Source organism: Periophthalmus magnuspinnatus, chromosome 15 (assembly GCF_009829125.3).
Source record: "Periophthalmus magnuspinnatus isolate fPerMag1 chromosome 15, fPerMag1.2.pri, whole genome shotgun sequence".
Lineage (NCBI taxonomy): Eukaryota > Metazoa > Chordata > Actinopteri > Gobiiformes > Gobiidae > Periophthalmus > Periophthalmus magnuspinnatus.
In genome coordinates, this window is record NC_047140.1 from 24,026,257 (window position 1) to 24,047,848 (window position 21,592).

Below are 21,592 nucleotides of genomic sequence, written 5' to 3' on the forward strand. Positions count from 1 at the left end.
AGAGACCAGTAGGGAGTTTTGCCATGACGGTAACATTAACAACAACTAGCATCGTGCACTTATTGATCATCTAACAATAAAATACTTTCTAATTAAATGCAGACAGTATATAGCTGACATATTTTGACTTCAAGAGCTGCTTATGCAAAATATCTGTACAGAGGCAAGACAAATTTTGCTCAAATACATGGAAAAAAATCATGTACAGGCCTTTTAAATAATACGTTTTATGTTTGAGAGAATGTAGAAATATTGTTAATTGGTTTTGCATTTTGTAGCGGGACAAGCTAACAGATTTCTAACAGTACAGACTTCCAAATCGACTGTAATCTATCTTTAAAATGGACTTTACTAGTGTGACTGCATACAACTCAAGTGTGTGACAGTTCTGTGGCCTGCAGCGATACAGAGACACAAGACAAGCCGTCACACACACTCTCCTCCTGCAGGGACTCAATGGCTTATTGATTCCCCAGGGACAAACTTGTCATTTTGCCTTTTTCTTACTTCCTCGACAGTAAGGTCAGAGAGCACCGCTTTAGGACAATAACAACTCAAGTGGGTCTTGACTGGAACAAAGGTGCTTTTAAAGGACATAGTTTTGATCATGTCTTTTCTTTTCTGTGTTTTTTGCAGAGACGACAGACTATAGTGACACAGACACCCTCCCGGACACGTACCCTTCAGCACCAGCAGAGCCTCTACCTGAATTCCTGCTTGAACCTGAAGATGCTTTTATTGTGAAAAACCGTCCTGTCCAAATGAGGTGCAGGGCGTCGCCAGCCACACAGATCTACTTTAAATGTAACGGAGAATGGGTCAATCAGAACGACCACGTGACCAGGGAGAGCGTGGACCAAGTCACAGGTACAACAATGTGAACCAACTTTTTATAAGAAATTGTGAACAGTGGTAACATGGTCATTGGCACAATCTTACCAAGTTTTTACATAAAGGTCATAAGATTCTTTAATTATGGATGTTTTTTGTAAATTGAATATACAACATGACTGTAAAAGTAAATTGGGTATAAACTAAACTAAACTAAAACTGATATATAAACAAAATAGTAGTGAATTTGGACTTATAAAGGACTTTAACCAGATCTAAAATTGGTCTAAACCAGGGTTCACCATATTTTCGGGTATTATTTCAGATTATATTTTACTCATGACATACGATATAAACATGTATTGCATCGCACATGTGTCACCGTGTTTTTCACAGACATAAACATCATCTTCAATTACAAACATCGTTCCCAACTACATAATCCATTAGCTCCTATAGGGTTTTATGTCCATGTTAACTGCACTGGCTGACAGCCAATGCATTATTTATACCCTGAATGAAAAATATGCCCCACTAATCTTACTTCTCTCTCCTCCATCTCTCTCTCATTCTCTCCCGTCCCTCTCTCTCTTTCATTCTTTCTCATGGTCTCACCGCCTCTCCCCCCCTTCTATCCCACACAGGGTTGGTGGTGAGGGAGGTGGACATTTCGGTGTCCAGGACTCAGGTGGAGGAGTTGTTCGGGTTGGAGGATTACTGGTGCCAGTGTGTGGCATGGAGCTCGGCTGGCACCACAAAAAGCAACCGTGCCTATGTCCGCATTGCATGTAAGTAACTAAACAATAGTGTTCTGATATTTCTCCAAGAACTCATAAGAATTAGTATTTTGATCTACCAAAATTTGCTTTTTATAGCAAAACATGTCTAAACATTTAAGAAAATGTTATTTATTTACCTTGAAACTGCATGACAACATAAGAACTACAGCTTAGAACTATAGTGAATCAGGACTTGCGTATTAAAACACCCAATTACCAGTATAATAGTATATTTAGGCTAGAAAAAAGAAATCCAGAGGCAGACAGTATAGAAGGAATAAGACAGTATGACAAAGGAGCGTGTTGGTGAGATCCTTTGCTTCAAACTACACCATAAATTATAGTCAGTTTATAGGGGCATCCTGTACCTATTATGTTCAAAGACAGTTGTAATAAAGTGGTTATTTGGGTTGCAGTTATAGTTCTGTCATCTGGAACCAATCTCCTTTGACCTCTGGGATGGCATTTCCCTCCACGGAACTGTTGGTTACTTGATATAAGTTCTCTTTAGTTGATTTTGTTTGATAATCCTTTGGTAACTGTTTAATTTCAGAATCAGTTAAAATTTTCCATTCTAAATTGGAACCAAATAGTTTTAGTCATTCTGTTGCTCCTTTCATTGTCACTAAATACAATAGTTTATTTTATGGGATATATTTTACTTAATGCAGAACAACATTTTTAAGTTTACATATATTTTACTTAAAAGGTGTACTAGCGTAGGGTCCGTCACCTGCTTGTCTCCATGGAGATGTTATCTCTCTGTTTAGAATGTTCCACAGTATAGCATTAAACTTAAAGAGGCCTATTATGCAAAATCGACTTTTCAGAGCTTTAAACCATGTTATAGTTGTTTCCCCTTCTCATTTACCCTCTTGAAATCTTTAATCGCTTATTTAAAGATTTCAACTCCATATTGCCGATCAGTCCCTGTTTTCACCACCATCGGCATACTCCCACTGCTCTCTAGTTACTTTGTTTTTCAGTTTTATTTTCTTAATTGATGATACACATTGGATTTGGCAGCGTCATGTAGTCATTTTGGTACAAATGAAAAAAATCCACTACTTGATCTGGAGCTATCAGAGGGGACGACAGGTATATGGCTCTTTGTTGTCATGACGTTTACTTGAATAATGTGTTTTAAATTTAAATGACAAGTTTAATGCCATATTGTGGTATATTCCAGGCAAAGCAATAACATGGAGACTACCCAGCCTAAGACCCTCCACCTGAAACATTACATAGTGCAACTTTAATTAAGTTACCAATGAGGGCTGATAAAAGAACTGATAATGCTGGTTAAAATCTGTTGTAATTCTTTGGTATTTATTCAAATGTAAGATAAGAAAAGACCAAATAAACAATTTCATTCTGAAAGACACTCAACTTCAGTCACCCTTATAGATTCATACAACAGTGGGATTTGAAAGGCTCGTATACATGTCTTTTTACTTGTCATATGTGTCAGGCTAAGTATATGCAAATTACCCCTATGCTGTAGCACTCTGCCAGGGCCCTGATAATGTATATACTGTGGTATGAGTGACAGTGTTTATGGGAGCACAGAACAATAAAGACAGACTTCCAGGACAGCCAAAGTCAACGTGATAAACAATCTATATGCATGTTATGTTGCAAGTGTATTTTTATTGAACTGGTAGCAACATGAGACTTGAAATGTATCACAATTAGTAGCAATAAAAACACTAACATAAGTTAAATTCTATACTACGATCATTCCAGACAAAGCAATAACATCTTCTCGATACAAGCAGGGGGCGGATCCACTTACACAGTGGACCTGTAAAAGTGCTTGCAAATGTCATACGGGTCTGGAAATATGACTAAAAAGGGTATAGAAATATTGTGAAAAAATATATTAAACCTGTTGTGTTTCTCACTCATGTCAAAATGCTGAGGTAACTTTTATGTCTCTTCTTTTAGACCTGAGGAAGAACTTTGAACAGGAGCCATTAGGGCGAGAAGTGCGTCTGGAACAGGAGGTTCTGCTGCAGTGTCGCCCCCCGGAGGGCATGCCAGCCGCAGAGGTACACACCACACTTCCATTATTCCCTCATTCCATAACAAAGCTCTATGGGCATTGTATTAAAATGAGGCTACTTACAATTGATAGATGAAAGGCAAATTATGAAAGGCAGAATGGTTATAAATGTATAAAACAGATGTTGGTGATCACAGGAGAGCTTTGATTTGTTTTTATTATGCTTTATATAAATTAACTCCATTTTACGCCATCTTCAAGTAATTTCTAAAGAGCCGCCAAGCACAAATTAGTCACATACGGGCTGGGGTTGTGAAATGCAAATAAGGCATCATTCAACCCTATTGTAAAATCACTGCAGGTTCATGGTGCTTAATCAATTTACATGCTATTGTAAATGTTCGTATTTACCTCGTTCCATTGTGTATATTAATAGCACGCAAGAAATTAGCAACACAGGATAAAAAGCCATTGCCTAGAAAAATGGAGAAGGCGTTTGATGTAAACATAATTAGTACCGAATACTTTGCAAACTAACCTCATACATTTGTACTATACATATTTCTTACACAGTTTTTATTAGATTGTATTACTGTTCTATTTGCTATTTGCTATTAAGTCTTTTTTACTTTTTTGTGAGCTACTGAGTACAAATGGTGTACTAACTTTTCTGATGTAGGGTTCGCCACCTGCTTGTCTCCATGGAGCTGGTATTGCTTTACTTGGAATGTAATACAGTATGAAAAGCAACGTATCTACCTTTGTGTATACAAGCAAGAAACTTCACTATAGAACAACTGAGAGGTCAGATCTATGGAGTGGCGGCCTTGCACACATTCAGAATGCATGTTTTCAAGGTAACTTTGACAATAAATGCCATATAGTGAAAAATTACAGGCAAGGAAGAAAAAAAATTCCATGGAGACAAAAAGGTGATAAGAAGAACCTACCCACCAGACAAAATAGTGCACCTTTGAAATGAGTAAAGAAGTATAAAATGTACATAAATGCTTGCAATGTAGGACTGATTCTAAACCAATAATGAAGCAGGACCGGGCCAGGACAAAACCACTAAACTGTAACTAATATTGTCCAATCTGAAGAGTAGGGATAGCATACAAGAATAAGCATGTTTTACTCCTTTGTTTGTTTGTTTTTTTGTCCACAGGTCGATTGGTTGAAAAATGAAGACATCATTGATCCGTCGCAGGACCCTAATTTCTTAATCACCATTGACCATGATCTGATTATCAAGCAGGCTCGGCTTTCTGACACAGCCAACTACACATGTGTGGCTCGAAATGTGGTAGCCAAGCGACGCAGTAGCACGGCAACACTTATCGTTTATGGTAACAACTCTACTTAATAATCAAGAGTTGTACTTCCACTGATTAGGGCATTGTTAACAGATTTTTTCTATAGTGAGTGGAGGCTGGTCATCATGGACTGAGTGGTCAGAGTGTAATGCCCGATGTGGCCAGGGGTGGCAGCGACGCACACGCAGCTGCACTAATCCCACGCCTCTCAATGGAGGAGCTTTCTGTGATGGTCCACCTGTGCAGAGGGTCACCTGCACCACTCTATGTCCAGGTAGGAATCATTTTAAGTATAATAGGTAGTAAGGATGCACCAATTCAGCCTATTCTGTTCCAATACTGATACCTGAGATCAAATGATGCCACTGCAGAGTCTGAAATGATCCAAATGCATTTTTAACTGCTATATCATTTAAAGTAATGACAGAACAGCTTTGAAAATATACAAGTTCAATATTAAGAGTTGTTTTGGCCCAATATTGGCCAGTCACTTGTCTTGGCCAGTCAGTCAACCAAAATGGGATATTGATTGAACCGATATCTTGGGACCAGTATCCAATTCATTAAAATATTCAATATTGAATATCACATATGATATCACATTGGTGTATCCCTAATAATAAGCTACTGTTTACACCGCTTACATACAGATTGCTAATTGCACTACTATCTAGAATTTCCTCAATGTGGAAAAAAATTAAGATTACCTTATCTTAAATAGGGTCTAAATCTTAACTTAAATCTTAAATCTTCAAACCCGATTATGATACAAAGGAATAGATTCGATACCAATTTGATACCACTATGAATAAAAAACACTTGATTTAGACAATAGAATATCATTTTCAACATTAACATTTATATTACCATGAGGCCTTATATCTGTGTAACCCTTTAGTCTTCCAGGTAGGCTCCATGGTGGTCTACAGACGTATATTAGTCTATGTGGTTTTATACTTTTTCTGATACACCTCAAGATCATTCTAAAGCTACTCAGGGAAGGTTCATTTCTGTCCTGTGAATATGACTTTGTACTTATACTAATTTTAGCATTGATTAGTATGTGATTTCCGATACTTTTGACAACCCTAAACCATAGATGACCTCAGAAATTCATAAAATCCAAAATGAGTTATATTTTATGTTTATATACACTTTAAATGTATTCAAACTGTAGTCACTTAAATACTAACACTTATATAGTTCCACAAACTTGTAGTTATAATGACTTATCTGACAATTCCACAAGTTTATTACCTGTCAATTTGTCTGTTGCTATTTCTATTTGACAATATTAATCTTGAACTTTTAGATGCGATAGTGGAGAGAACAAACTGTGATGGGTTCTTGGTATCATAAATTGGTCATTACTCCATATTGTCTGTCAGACCACCGTAATTGTCTGCAAAAATAATCACTTCTAAACTCAGCCAGGAAATGTTGTTTAGCTTCCAACTCTCCATAAAGGCGTACAGATATATACATGTATAAGGGACCTTTGCCATTATTACTCCACTAATCGGATAAAAATACAGCTAGAGCCAGTGTGTTACAACTTGTACTAATCTTAAATACAAGAAGTGGGAAAAACATTCAATAGATTCCCAAATCCACTGTAGTCAAAGGAATTCGCTCCAAAAGTGTTATAATAAAAAGGAGATAGATAGAGTAGATTGAGCAGGAAAAACTTGGCCCCGTTTATCCACTGCAACATGGCACATTTGAGGCGTGTATTGGCAAATTTGGGTTTTACGAAAGTAAATAAAAGCATGAATTATGATCTTTCCCCTGTACCATAGTGACTAATATATTTGGTCTTATTCCTCGCAGTGGACGGAGGCTGGACAGAGTGGGCAAAGTGGTCCGCCTGTGGAACGGAGTGCACCCATTGGCGCAGTCGTGAGTGTCAGGCCCCCCCACCCAAAAACGGAGGGAAGCACTGTAGTGGCAGCATGATGGAGAGCAAGAACTGCACTGAGGGGCTGTGTGCACGCAGTAAGTCACGCACACACTCTATTTAAACCAGTTACTATTCAACTGTTAACACCACCACGCTGCGGGATCGAACGTGTTACAGTCCTAGTACAGTACAATACTCTCAATGATGTATAACTGTCTAACTGTTTTGGTGGAGGGTCTGCCATCTGCTTGTCTCCATGAAGATGTTATCGTTTTTCCTCAAATGTTCTTTAGCGTGACATTAAACAAATCTATCTAGCATTTAGTCATTACAGACATGTTTAATTGCCAAAAATGACTGGTAGTAGCTTTGCCCCTCTCTTTTCCATGGAGATAAATATATTTAATTGCATATTGTAGTTTATTTCTAGAAAAAAAAAATACCAAGCAGCTTTTGGACCCACCTCCAGAAAACTTGCATAGTGTACCTTCAAATATTTGGCTTTCAAAGTACAACATGATGAGTGTGACTAAGTACATAAACCAAGTATAAGGCAAGATTTAACAGGACAGTTTGACTAAACCATAACTAAATATAGTCTTAATCTTGGAGTACAGGGTGTCATAACTGTGCCTATTTACAAAAAACCCACGTAAACCTCAACAGTCCCCGCCCCACAATTTGAAAACCACTGAATTTGGAGACCCTTCATTTCATTTTTGCTTGCAGTTGACCATCTCTATAATTGCTTTATTCTTAAATCCATCCACATAGTGTTTTACATAAGGTCTGATGAGGTTGTGCAAAAGTGGGCTGACCAGGGGAACATAATTCATTACAGAAATGGTGAAAAGTATGTTTTGGAGTCAGCCTCTGGGGTCAGTCCTCTAACAGCATATCAGCTCCATCAGGTGCATGATAAATTGATAAAAGCAAAACCTCCTGGCGCTTCTGATATCTTGAGTTGTATTGCATTTCAAAGCCATTCGCTCCATAACAGTATTCCCGGGGTGCATATCTGTAGCACTAGACTGATGAAAAACTGAACTGAGTGATGCGGAGGGAGACATGAAAGGTAACATACCCCCCCAAAAAAACTTACTTACAGCATTATTGGAACAGTTTTCGGTTCACAAACAGAAAAAGCCACATCTTAAAAGTTGCACAGATGGATGGAAGAGGGAGAGACGGAGGAATCGGAAGGCTAAAAGTGCATATGGAGTGGGTAGCTAGCATAACATCAGAAAATTAGCGCAGGGGAAGCAGAGGAGAACATATGAGGGTGACTCAGGCTGACACCCAATGTGCAGTCCGCGATGATCCGAGAGGAATCCAGCTGACAGACTATTAGACTCACCCGGATTCACCAGAGCAGCTATACATTAAGCCACGTACTTATATCACATATACATAAGGCACAGGCATGAATCTAAAGAACAGATTTAACAAGGGGCTATGCATGCTTATAACTAGAACTGCTCTAGGCCAAACCAGGTCTAAGGTCCAGGACAAACAATGAGTATATGGCATGTTATAAATAGAACTTTGTATGTAATTCAGGTGTAAATAGCAAAGCTGCACGAGTTGGGGGAACAAACAAATTGCATCTTTTTTGACAAGCAGAGGTAAGGAAGTACTGTACTTAAGTTGAATTTTTAGGTATCTTAAAGTGGATACTTTTTACTTGTACTTCACTGCATTTCAAGCAGGTATCTGTACTTTCTACTTCACTACTGTACTTTCTACTTCACTACATTTTTAAACCTAACTAAAGGTTTTGAGGTCAAGCTTTGGCTTTGAGCAAACATAAATAAATACACAAAATTCATAAGAAAGATTTAGTTGACTTGTGTGAAATACTTTTACTTTTTACTCTCAAAGTTCATTTTTAAACAGGTACTGAAATACTTTTCTTAAGTAGTTTTTTTTTCATGCAATTCATCACCACTGCCGACAAGCATTACTAGATTTGCAATTTATGTTTCAAAAGTTGGAGTCTGTTCAGAGAGCACATTTCATACACAAATTAACATTTGAGAGATGACTGAAATATGAACTGAAAAACCAATAATTTCTAGATTACAGGGTTAACAAGATTTTTCCATAAAAAAGGATATTTAGTTTTTTGTGGAGGACATTCTGAATAATTGTAGCTTTTGTGATTTCATAATTGCACTTACTCAAATTGCGTTTTAGATTTGATTGTAATATATTGTGTAGCCTGAGTAGCTTTGTAAATTAGGGTGAATTTACCCCCATACTAGAATTGGAAAACGGCAAAAACAGTGCTTTTCAAAACATATAATGTCAGAGGCTTACAATTTACTCATTGTACAGTAGTGCTTTCAAAAGCTACGTTTATTTCAGTGCAATCCATCAATAATATATGTAGAGTATGGGCGACAGTAGCTCAGCTGGTAGAGTGTTCATACTCTGATCTGAAGGTTGGTGGTTTGAAACCCACTCTTGACATGTCTTGTCCTTGGGCAAGGCGCTTAACCCACCTTGTCCCCAGTGTCTGCATACATTGGTGTATGAATGTGTGTGTCACTGGATGAATGGTTGCTTGATGTAAAGCACTTTGAGTGCCTTGAAGGTGGAAAAGCTCTATATAAAAATGTGACCATTTACCATTTAGAGTATGGGGACAAAAAAGAGTAAGACCCAAACTAAATCAATTATCTTAAAAATGAATAACACAAAACCAGCATTGAAAAATAACTTAATATTTTACGTGGTGAAAAGCATGGAGCTAAGCAGATTTAGCAGGTGCACTCAGACATATATGCTAGTCGTGGCACGAGCAGAGCAGCTTCAGTAGAGACACTGCAATTGGGTTGGACCAATCTCAAGAGGGCACCAAGGCTACATGGAAAAACGTCTGTTACATTACCAGCCCTGTTATTAATTCATCCTTCGTGTTAACATCCCTTTAGACTGTAGAGTTCATATGTGTGGTTAAAGTGAGTATCTCTGTGTGTTAGACAGTTTGCTATCTGAGCTTATTATGAAAAGCAAGTGAATAGAGCCTAGTCTGGCAACTATGGGCTTTAGGTGGAGTATATCATGAACACTGGACAATTTGTAACTGTCAATGTTTAGTTAATAGGCCAATTACTGATTTTATGTTTTTTTATTGTTTGCACTGTGTAAATGTCTTGCTTGTCTCCATGGAGATATGAATCTTTTTTGGGTTTTTTTCTAAATCTTCCGCTGTATGGCAACATTTATTCAATTGCATGTGTTTTATTACTAATCTACCTTGAAAAACATGTACTTTATGGTGGCATCAACAACTGATTTTCTTTTAATGCCATAATTTCAAACATTCTAGGCAAAGCAAGAGCATCTCCATGGAGACAAGCAGGTGATACATAGCACCTTCAAATGTCTTTTTAATGATTACGGTCATGTATTTTCTGGAAATTCAGCTAGGAATACAAACTATTCTTAGTCATTTTTTATCAATATCTACCAACCACAAATGTTCTGGGGTGGAAAATGATCACACCAGTTTCAAAGAAGGGGCCTCAACCAAAACCACCTTATATTAGGATCATGTATCTGTGTCCATGTTTTATTTTTAAAACTGATTTCACCCATCCCTGTTTCCCATCACGTTCATATAAAGCATTTTCCATCAAAGGAAGCCACAGCCACTGAACCAACAGAGTCTGACTTGCCAAACACTCTGTTATTTGTTGAAGGTTATTTTATCAGCACTATCCATATTTCCACAGCACATCTTTTTAGTTTAATTTTCTATTTTCATATTGATGAGTTATTGTTTACTTTTGCTGCTTTGAATTATGTTATTGTATTTTTCATTTGCATAACAACTCGTCCATCTACATTAAGTTGTTTTTACCTTTCGTTTTGTTTTTTCTCCTGTTCAAACAGATAAAAAGGTTTCTATTGAACATGCAAGCCATCGTAAGTTCACCTTCTCATGACTTCACTTGTTAGCTGCTCCCTCCTCCTGCTTCTTGTGCTTATTCCATATGTATGTCTGTACCGGCACGTGGTCTTCCATGCATACTGTCTCTGTCTGCCCACACTGTTGTCAGCTTTGACTGGGTTCACTGGAGACACTTCCTGCTCTGTGGCTTACTTATAAGTCTTATCCCGTGCTTTTTCTATGGGCTATGTAAGCTTACCTTTTGGGACTATATACTGTTTGGTGCTATGGTAGAGGTCTACTACTTTCTTTTCAATTCAAAAGATTATTTTGTCAATCGGAAAAAATAACAATATAATAAATACATAAATAAAATAAAAGTTAAATTGATCTAATAGACAAATTTTATTGATCCACAAGGGAAATTACTTGGACACGGTGGCTGACAAATTGTAATACAATAACAAAGCACAAAAAATAGATGGTAATAAAATTTGAATTACAAAACAATTGTAGTAGCCAAAATAGAAAAAGTGAACAAAATAAGTCCCTTTAGTTTAATCTTTTAAAATTTTGTACAGCAAAAACACCTTCCTTTTTATAATTCTTAAACCTCACTTTGATATCTTACTGCAATGAAGAGTTTATTTATCAGCGATTCATTTGACACATAATATCAGTTGTCTCTTAGAATAGAATGAAAATAGCACCTTGCCTTTAAACATGAAACTCTTTGATCATAAATGCAGAGGTATAAGCATAAAAAAACCACGTGTGATTAGTGCCAGATTTGCAGCTAATCTCAGATACAGTTTAATCTCAGAGCAGAGAGAAAAACGCCACTGTAATGCACCTAATTCTGCATTGTTGCGTTTGTGGTAATAAGTGCGGACGTCTGTCAGATCTACTCCCGTTGTGCCACGTGAGCTCTAGTTGTGCTCAGCCTCTGCCAGCCTGTCTGCCTCTGGCTCCTCTCGCCCGACTCTCTCTTCTTCTGTGTTTGTAGTTTCTTTCCTCCCTCCCAACTCCAACTTTCTTCTGCTCTTTTAACATGGGCGCGTTTCCTAAAGCACTTCCTTCCTTATCTCCTCTCTCCTCGCCGCACTCATAATCCCTCTCAACAAATCAAAACCTTATCTAACACCGGGCCGTCTGCTGCTGCCAAATTGCCTTTTTCTCTGTAGCTTCCATGTTTATCCAGATTTGTCTCCCCAGCCTTGTCTTCTGTGGGTCTAGTAGTCAAGATGGGTAGTCAAGGCAAAATAAATAAGAAAATACAATGACGAATTTAAAAGTAGTTTATGTAGGAATGTATAAAATATTTAATAAATCTGTGTAGATATTAAGTTGTTAAATAAAATACAAAACTGTTTACATGCCATAAAAGTGGTTCATGTTTACATTTTGAGTTGTGACTCTCAAGCCAATTATCCAATCAGAAAGATGAATGAACAATCCCAGATTCAACCATCTTGGATTTGTGAGCTCAATATATGGTTGCTATGGGATCCAAGTTCAAGCTTTTTGTACATAGATACTACATACTAAGTAAAAGTACCCATAGTAAGGCTTTTCCAAATGTCAGTATGAAAAAAGTAGCTATTTTTTAATTTTTAATTTTATTACGCAACATGGATTCTTGTGAGCTTTAAGCCATGTTATAATGCTGTTGCTTCCTTAAAAAAGTTGTGTTTTGTTTCATTCACACTTATTTGAGTAACCCTTATTATTAGTCTGTCTACAAATCTCCAAAGCTCAAAAAGCTCTTGTGATGTCATGAAGCGGTAGTCTTGATGTTAATATATACCTTTTACCTTATATATATATATATATATATATATATATATATATATATATATATATATATATATATATATATATATATATATATATATATATATATATATATATATATATATATATATATATATATATATATATATATACCTTTTCTTCAGTAGAGATGGGCATTTCCAAGGCTGATCTCATCCAAATGATTCTAGTGAAGGTGTGGAGTTTAAAAACCCAGTGGAGCACTTCCTGCATTACCACAGGGTGGAACAGAGTGTTTCTGTTTGAGAGAAGACCTTAAATATGCAGGATTGATGTTTTAAACATGTGTGAGTGAAACAAAACACAACTCCAGGTATGTCTGTGATGAGGAAACAACATTATAACATAGATCATAAAATAACATAATATGGGCCCTTTAAGCCATGTGGCTCTCTTAGCTCATTGTCCAAAGCAGGATTCACTGTTGAACACAGTCTTAACCCATAACCCAGCGGGAAAACAGAGCTGTGCCCATCAGGGAGTAGGTGAAGCTAAGGGCAACCCTCTGCTGTAATCTGATTGGTTGTGACGTTAGGGCTCCTCCTGCAGGCAGTTACATGTCTCTGTAGCTGCCTTCATGTATTATTATAGTGTACTGTGTTAGCTGGCATCTATAATTTACACCACACTTAAAAAATTTCACTTCATCTGCTACAAAGTCATAGCCACATAGAGGAATTTAATTGCTTTGCTTTAATTGCCTTGTTTGCTCACCAATCAAGCTTCCTGTTGCAGATAGAAATGATAGGAAGATGGCAGCTGTCTGGTTGTAGAATAAAAAATATATTTCAAGTGTTGAGTGTAGCGCGTCATCTGATAAAGATTAATCAGCAGGAATGTGGTTGTGCAGTTAGAGCAAGATGACTTAGACACTATTATGTGCTATAGCTAAGAAAAGATTATGAATGTCAATTCAACTGAATAAATGATCATTGTGTGTATCATGTGCATGTGTACTTTGTTTACCTTCATGGATATCATTGTTTCATTACTGTTAGCACATGGGAAATGTACATCAATTTCCCTATAGTTAATCTAAATATACCAAGAATATGCAATTTCAGAATAATACAGGAACAAAGAAATAAACAAACAAAGTGCCATGAGTTAATATTTTGTTTTTAGAAATGCTAAGTCTGTATGCCATTCACATTTTTTTTCATAATAAATTACAATAAAGCTAAATAAATAGATACAAATCACACATATATAAGGCTTAATTGTTGTTTTTCCCTTGTAAATATCCTCCTGTTTGTGTCTTATGAGCCTGATTTGGTGGTAAAACTGGTATAAATCCAGAAACGGAATAAAAGTTAAACATTATATATAGGAGAAAGTAAGAGTGTGTAAGAGGAAGGCCATCTGGCATCAATTTTAAGCCAAATCACCATAGAAATCACTGCACAATTTACGCAAGCTATGTCAGACCAAAAATAAGAGAGATTAGACTTATTTGCCACCACAAATAACCCACTCTATCTCGAATAAATGCCCTCTCCTCTGTACCTGCTTCACTTCACACTCCCAGCCTCTTCGTACAGTACGTCATTCCCTCCTCACATATGTGTCTCTCTCTGTCTCCGCAGCCCTGGCCCCTGGTATGGGCATCGCGGTGTACGCTGGCTTGATGGGGGCCCTCCTCTTGTGTGTGATCCTGGTGCTGTGCGTGGGAGTGCTCGCATATCGCCGCAGATGCCGTCACCTTCACGCTGACATCACAGACTCCTCTTCAGCACTCACAGCCGCGTTCCATCCTGGCAACTACAAGCCCCCGCGTCAGGGTGAGTTCACACGGCAACAGGCGCATGATGCTAACGCGCTTTCTGTTTATTTAGATGTTTGTTTGGCAGCTCCTCGTTCCGCCTTTTCACAACCTCTCGTCACATTGCCTTGATATATACACATAGAAGAGTGATATGTAGAGGGTCTGCTGCCGGCTTGTGTTCGTGGAGATTTTATTGATTTGCCTGGAGTGTTTCAAAGTATGGCATTAAACTTATATCTTCATGGAGAGCAGGTGATTCCACTAGGCAAGGTTCCAGGTTAGATCTGTGGAGAGACGACTATTGCCTAACACAATAATTGTAAATCCAAGAAAGGTAAGCTTAAAGCAGTAACTTCTCCATGGTGACACAGTGGCAGACCCTCCACCAGAAAAGTTATATAATGCACATTTAACAAAAACCTTTTATGTAATCTTTCCTCTATATAAATAATAGGTTAGTGGAAAGTATACATTTTTGAAAGATAAACATAGAATATATTTAAAAAAAAGGTTATTAAACTCATAAATTATTTTCAACTCACACTACACTTAACAACTGCTCTATTACTCTACGTTTGACAGAGAACAGACAGTGTTTACAGATAGAAAGTTGGCCAAAAGCCTCTTATAATGGCTCCATGTTAAAGACTTTGTAGATCTGTCAGTTGTTTATTGGCATTTAATTAAACCAAAACAACGGAAAAATCTTCACTCTCCCAAATGTTCTATTAATGTTTGCCCACCACTTTTAATAGATTCTTTTTATACCAGTATCTCTTCTCTATTCTTGGCTGCGCAACATTTTTTACATTTTGTCATGGTGCCCCTTTCCCTTGTACTCTCCATCAAACATTAATTAACAGCATTAATCAATTTCTCTTGCATCGTGTTCAGAGCACTAGGCTGTCTTCCCAATGATAAAAAGTGTCCTATCTTTTCTCTTATGTTCACAGATAACAGTCACCCCCTCCACCCATCAGCTCCTCCCGATTTGACGGCCACTGCAGGACATTTCCGAGGACCGCTTTTCTCTTTGCAGCATGGAGTTAACGATAGCCCGCACAAAATCCCAATGACAAATTCGCCGTTGCTAGATCCACTCTGCCCCAGTCTCAAGATTAAGGTGTACAATTCATCTACTCTGTCCTCACTGGAGCTGCCACCAGGGGGCGATGGAGAGATACTCAGTTTGAAGTCAGTTGGGACAGTGGGGCGGGACAGGGACATCCACAGCCATACACTGTCCAGAGAGCCGGGCCTGAGTACGAGCGCAACGTTGGGGCATCTGGGAGGGCGCCTCACCATCCCAAATACTGGTAAGAAGAATAGACCAGAGCTATGTAGAGTAGATTTTCTAAAGCCTACAGTTTTAATATCATCACAATTGCTGTTCTAAAAATGGTTTATCTAGACTTTTTTAACTTGGTAACTAAAACCTTTTACTTCTTCTGAGAGTTCACACTTCACTGTAATTGGTTAAATCCATCTGTCACTCACTCAGAGCATGCAGAGATTGACCAGTAGGAGGAATGGGTGTGGTAAAGTTGCATTCAAAAGAGAAGATTTGACCCATGTCACCAAACTGTCAATATTGTCACAAGATCAGATCACATCATCATATTCCCTAGAGCGAGTATGTATAAGGCTTGGGATCAAATGAAAACTATTGAGAGCAATGGATAAGTTGCCACTAGAGCCCAGAATACTTTTTAAAAATCTCCATCTCAATCTCTACACATACATTTCTAATGCATTAGGTTCAACGAGCAAGTAATATATAATAGTCTTTTGACAGGCTGAAAAAAGTTGCTAAAGTTCAAAGAGGAGTGAAATGGGCTGTGTCAAAGTCAAAATGTTAGACTATAAATGCGAAAAGAATGATGTCACGTAAATATAAATCTAGAAAAGTTTTTGAGTCATTAACATGCTCCAGAAATGTGTTTATTCTGTTTGGACGCATCTGTAAATAAAATACAAAATTTACACTGTATATGATCATTTCTATCAACTATAAAGTAGGTTTTGCTCAGTGCCTTGAAGTGTTTCTTATTTTTTTATAGTTTTGAAAATAAATGCTCCTAACAGCTCAGTATAGATAAAAAAGAAGTATGGGGCTACATCAGGTCCATAAATGCCTACAAAAAGTGGATAAAGAGCAGTGTATGCTAATTTGATGTGATGTCAAAATATGGAAGTACAGCCGTAAACAAGAATAAATGGGAAGAAATAAAATCCCACAATGTTTTCCAATAAAAATCGAAAAAGGTTCATAGATACATAGCATCAAACACAATATATTTCTACTTCTTTAAAGCATAAAGTCATAAATGCGTCTACTCTTTATATTTATGTGAACTTTAAATGTAGTTAATTTTTATCCCGCAGGTGTGAGTCTGCTCGTCCCTCCTGGCACCATCCCCCAGGGGAAGTTCTACGAAATGTACCTTATTATCAACAAATGGGACAAAACCACGTACGTACAATTTATTTTTATTATGAATCACCTCCATTGACACGAGACACACTGCAAGCCCTATTTCTCACCTCAATCAAAATGTTCCCTCTGTCAAATTTTCTGTCAACTTTTGCCTCCCCAACCGTGGCTTAATTTGCGAACAATTTTCTATCATTTGGCAGCAGCATGCTCCATTCAAAAATCACAGCTTGTTGGTATGTTTTCGTGACTATTATAACTGCTATGTGTCTTTTTATTTGACAGGCTTCCCTCGGAGGGCAGCCAGACAGTTCTTAGCCCTGTGGTGAGCTGCGGTCCATCTGGGATGCTGCTAAACCGACCTGTGGTGCTAACACTACCCCATTGTGCCCAACTGGATACCCCCACCCCAGACTGGACTCTTACACTGAAAACACAGACCCACCAGGGTGCATGGGAGGTGGGTTAGCATTTAGCAACATACTGGTTCAAATGGTTGCATAGATTTGCTGCTGGGACATTGTTGACATGTTTGTTGTGGCTTATAGGAGGTGCTAACAGTAGGAGAGGAAACAATATCCTCTCCGTGTTACCTGCAGTTGGAAGAGGAGAGCTGTCATGTCCTGATGGAGCAGTTGGGGACATATGGGTTGGTGGGACAGTCTTGCCCCCCTCAGCCGGCATGTAAGAGGCTGCAGTTGGCTTTGTTTGCACCTCGAGCCCCCTGCCTCTCCCTGGATTACAGCCTAAGGGTCTACTGCATTCATGAGACTCCACATGCACTAAAGGTACCGCTGGAGTTCACCTCTTTCTTTCTTTCTTTCTTTCTTTCTTTAAAACTTTCTAACATTTACTAACTTTCGGCATAATAAATAATCGAGGGAGCAATTTCAGGGTTTCGAGTTTTTCATGATAAAATGTAAATATTCTTGCTCCTCATCAGTGGTGGAAGAAGTACTCAATTTTGTTACTTAAGTAAAAGTAAAAGATACTCAAGCCAAAAAAAAAAAAAAAACTCAAGTAAAAGTAAAAGTATCATATGACAAACTCTACATAAGTAAAAAGTAATGTAAAGAAAAAATGTACTTTAAGAGTAAAAAGTAACAGTATTTTCCACAGATTTTGAAATTTAATAAAGCTTCAAATGTAGTGAATTAGATACAGATTTGTGCTGAATTTCAACAGCAGAAACAATTGAATCGATGTAGCTGTTTTATTTGTGTGTTTTTGTTTGCTCAAATTATGAATGTGTTAAAAATAAACCCCCAGCCTTTTCAGCAGGTCTCAGACAATAATAAAATATACTTTTACATTTCAGCCCAGATCAAAAATGTAGTAGAAAATACAGATACTGCTCTTAAATGTAGTGAAGTAAAAGTAAAAACTATCCACTTTAAAATCTACTTAAGTAAAGTACAGATACATAAAATGTATACTTCAGTACCACTACTGCTCCTCATGCTACTGTCAAAGTAGCATACTTATATCTGTTATATAGATTTATGAACTTTTTATGTCATTTGTTATTATGAAACTCTTGCCTTTTAGTAGAAGCTGAATAGACAGTGACCAGCATGTTTGTTTTCATAAATTATTGCCTATCCTTACAACATGGGTCTATTATCTATAAAACTGTATACTTTATATGTATTACCCAGGTTGATATAGTGTCATTGTACAGCATGGTTGTGTACACTTGTGTTTTAAATACAAATGTAATCCATGTGTGCATAAATTCTTCACCAAATTCTTCAAATAGAATCAAGTTGACGCTATTCCCACTGCATCCTTCGAAGCCATTAAAATGTCTGTCTTGTTTGAGAAGCTGAATGCATTACAAGTATTGACAAAGCCATTATCATTCCTCTCTGTCTGCTTATAGGAGGTGCTGGATCTTGAGAGGAGCCTGGGCGGAGTTTTGCTGGAGGATCCCAAGCCATTGCTTTTCAAAGACAGTTACCACAACCTCCGCCTCTCCATACACGACATACCACACACACATTGGAGAAGCAAACTACTGGCTAAATACCAGGTAACACTCCCAGAAATGTACAGTTGTTGCAAGGTCTGAATGCAGAATGAGGCACAAGCGACTACCCTAATTCCCCATGTTGCAGTCTACTTAAATAAAATGCTTTGTTTGTTTGGAAAATTGAGGCTGGACCTGACTATTTCCAGTTGCTGTAAACACTAAAACCTCGGCTGCATTCTCATGGCTCCACTATAGAAATTGCTGCCTAACCCCATTCTGAATAAATAAACAGGAAATCTGATAGGGTCCTTATTTATGGACTATACACTGCAATGCATAAATTGTATTCTGACATACACAGAGCCTCTTGGTGGAAATAAACCATATTATGCCGTCCCTGAAAAGAAACTGCTCCACATTTTATACAGGGCTACTCTCACAGTGCTGTAGATAATGCTGTTTTTGGCATTTATTTCATTACTTTACTATTCTTTTCCAGGAAATACCATTTTATCACATTTGGAGCGGCAGCCAGCGGCCCCTGCATTGTACCTTCAGTTTGGAGAGGGGTAGCCTGGCTGTGTCGCAGCTCACCTGTAAAATCTGTGTCAGACAAGTAGAGGGAGAGGGACAAATATTCCAGCTACACACAGACATCCAGGAGGTATGGCTTCTTATATTATACTTATATATAAACTTTTTGGAGCTTCAAAAACAGTAAAAATCAGTAGTTTTTGTTTTATTCACGCATGCTTAAGTAATCTGTATTCTGCAGTTGTCTCCACCAGAACAGGTTAGTAAATAACAGGGGTGAAAAGTAACTAATTACGAATACTTATTTTAGCGTTTTTGAGTAGATTTTGTGGTATTTTTAGTTTTTCGGGTAGATTGGTAGTTGCCGTTTAAACCTATACTTGTACTTGAGTATAACTTAGCATGTAATTGTTAGTTGTTAGTTACATTTTAAATATTAGAAGTCACTGAGTAATGTACAAGTCTCAATTGTCCTAATACAAGGCTGTCTCAACACTGTCTCCGTGAGTACATATACTTAGTGCTCTTAACACCACTGGTAAATAGCCAGTTTCTGTTGCAGTTTAACATGCTTACGTCCCCACTATTGCCAGTTGGGGGCGATAAAATTCTAATCCAAGCATTCAAAAGGACAGGGAATAGGATAAATTTAAGTTCTTTTCTGTTATGTAATATAAAATGGGCAAAGGTATCTTAAAAACCCTAGCATACTGTGGGGTATTAAGATAGAGTATTACATAACAGCATAGGGATGATGGTGCTATGCTTGTGTCTGCAGACTCTACCTCCACACTCGCCGCTCCCCTCTGCAGGAGCCTGTCTGCCTTCTTCTCAAGTGGGACCTTATGCCTTTCGCCTGCCGGACTCCATCCGCCACAAAATCTGTGCCAGTCTGGACGCACCCAGCGCCCGTGGCTGTGACTGGAGACTACTTGCTCGGAGCCTGGGCTTTGACAGGTCAGATGGGGCTTATTTATAGTGAATGATAATTGAGATGCATAACGTTTTACATTCAAGTTACTTTCCATAGAGTTATAAGGTTTACCTATTCTATACTGGACAGAGTAGCAATACAAAGAATAACACATATGGATACAAAAGATAAAAAATGTAGTAAAAAATATAGACCACTTTAAAATATTATCATTCGAAATCAACAAAAAGCCTGTGGGGGAAAAGTGTATTTTAGAATTTAGTTGTGGTGCAAAAATGTGCCATGACCAAATCTTAACAGTATTCCTGGAGTAGAAAAAAAATATACATGTCTGTATACACTTGATGATAATGGTTAATAATGCTTTATTCTAGGACATTTTGGCTACAATAATACAAGGTTTCATGTGATTAGGAGTCCAAGAAGACGTGTAAAGGGCTCAAAAGCTGCATGTAGCTTACAAAAAACAGGGTTATGAATGACAAATGATAGTGTCCCATGTATAATCGGTGAACTTACATGTGCTATTTCTCCATAGGTACTTGAACTACTTTGCCACAAAGCCGAGCCCCACAGGTGTGCTCTTGGACCTTTGGGAGGCCTGTCACCAGGGCGATGCGGACCTGGTCTCTCTGGCATCTGCGCTGGAAGAGATGGGCAAAAGTGAGGTCCTGGTTGTCATGACAACAGATGGAGACTGCTGATCGGTCGAGAAACAGGGGAACAAGCAAGATGATGAAAATGAACCTGCTGCCTAAGAATATGCACACAACAGGAATGACAAGCCCACCATTTTTGTCACTTCATTTGAGTTGCCTCTGTTCAGCTTTTTCACTGGCCCCTCATCAGCCACTGTTGCTGTAACTCTACCATAACCCATCCCCAAACGGGCTATTCAACAGTAACTGAAACGCAGTTCTGCGTGAATGCACCAATCAGTGTTGCCCTGCCCCTCCAGAGTCTAATATAACAGTAATATATTTAAACAGTAATTTGCCACGTGCAACTTAGACTGGCTTTTTCATGATTACATTTGAGTCACATTGTAAATAAGTGGCTTAGGCAGAAATACAAACAAAATTTCCCAAGAATCACACTGAACATCGAGGTAAATTCAAAATGGCATATTTTCTGTAGCAGCATGTAGTGCACGAACCATTTCACTTCCAACAGGCGTTTTGCATTTAGTCAAACCTTTTTGTCCCTCTATGGGTGCGGTAGACATACTCAAATTCCTCAGGCAACACACACAAGTGGTTAATTGGCTCATGGTTACTTGAGCTATAATTTCTACTCCATCTACTTACACTTCTGACGACTCACTTGAGGACCTACAGTTTAGAGCACATTTCTTTGGGCATGGATAAAAAAGGCTGCTTTTCAGTGGGAGG

General features: G+C 38.0%; 1 protein-coding gene across 1 annotated transcript in view; it reads left to right on the top strand.

Moving 5' to 3' along the window:
• unc5b (unc-5 netrin receptor B) overlaps positions 1-21,244 on the top strand; it is an 82,835-nt gene extending 61,591 nt beyond the window's left edge. Inside the window, exons 2-17 of the mRNA XM_033979304.2 lie at positions 637-867; positions 1,476-1,619; positions 3,558-3,661; positions 4,784-4,964; positions 5,038-5,205; positions 6,762-6,926; positions 10,732-10,764; positions 14,149-14,343; positions 15,281-15,643; positions 16,713-16,800; positions 17,047-17,221; positions 17,310-17,549; positions 18,644-18,793; positions 19,233-19,397; positions 20,046-20,224; positions 20,740-21,244. Coding sequence (XP_033835195.2) covers positions 637-867; positions 1,476-1,619; positions 3,558-3,661; positions 4,784-4,964; positions 5,038-5,205; positions 6,762-6,926; positions 10,732-10,764; positions 14,149-14,343; positions 15,281-15,643; positions 16,713-16,800; positions 17,047-17,221; positions 17,310-17,549; positions 18,644-18,793; positions 19,233-19,397; positions 20,046-20,224; positions 20,740-20,905 — 2,747 coding nt within the window. The 3' untranslated portion in view covers positions 20,906-21,244. The remainder of the gene's footprint in view (positions 1-636; positions 868-1,475; positions 1,620-3,557; positions 3,662-4,783; positions 4,965-5,037; positions 5,206-6,761; positions 6,927-10,731; positions 10,765-14,148; positions 14,344-15,280; positions 15,644-16,712; positions 16,801-17,046; positions 17,222-17,309; positions 17,550-18,643; positions 18,794-19,232; positions 19,398-20,045; positions 20,225-20,739) is intronic.
• Positions 21,245-21,592: the final 348 nt, after the last annotated feature.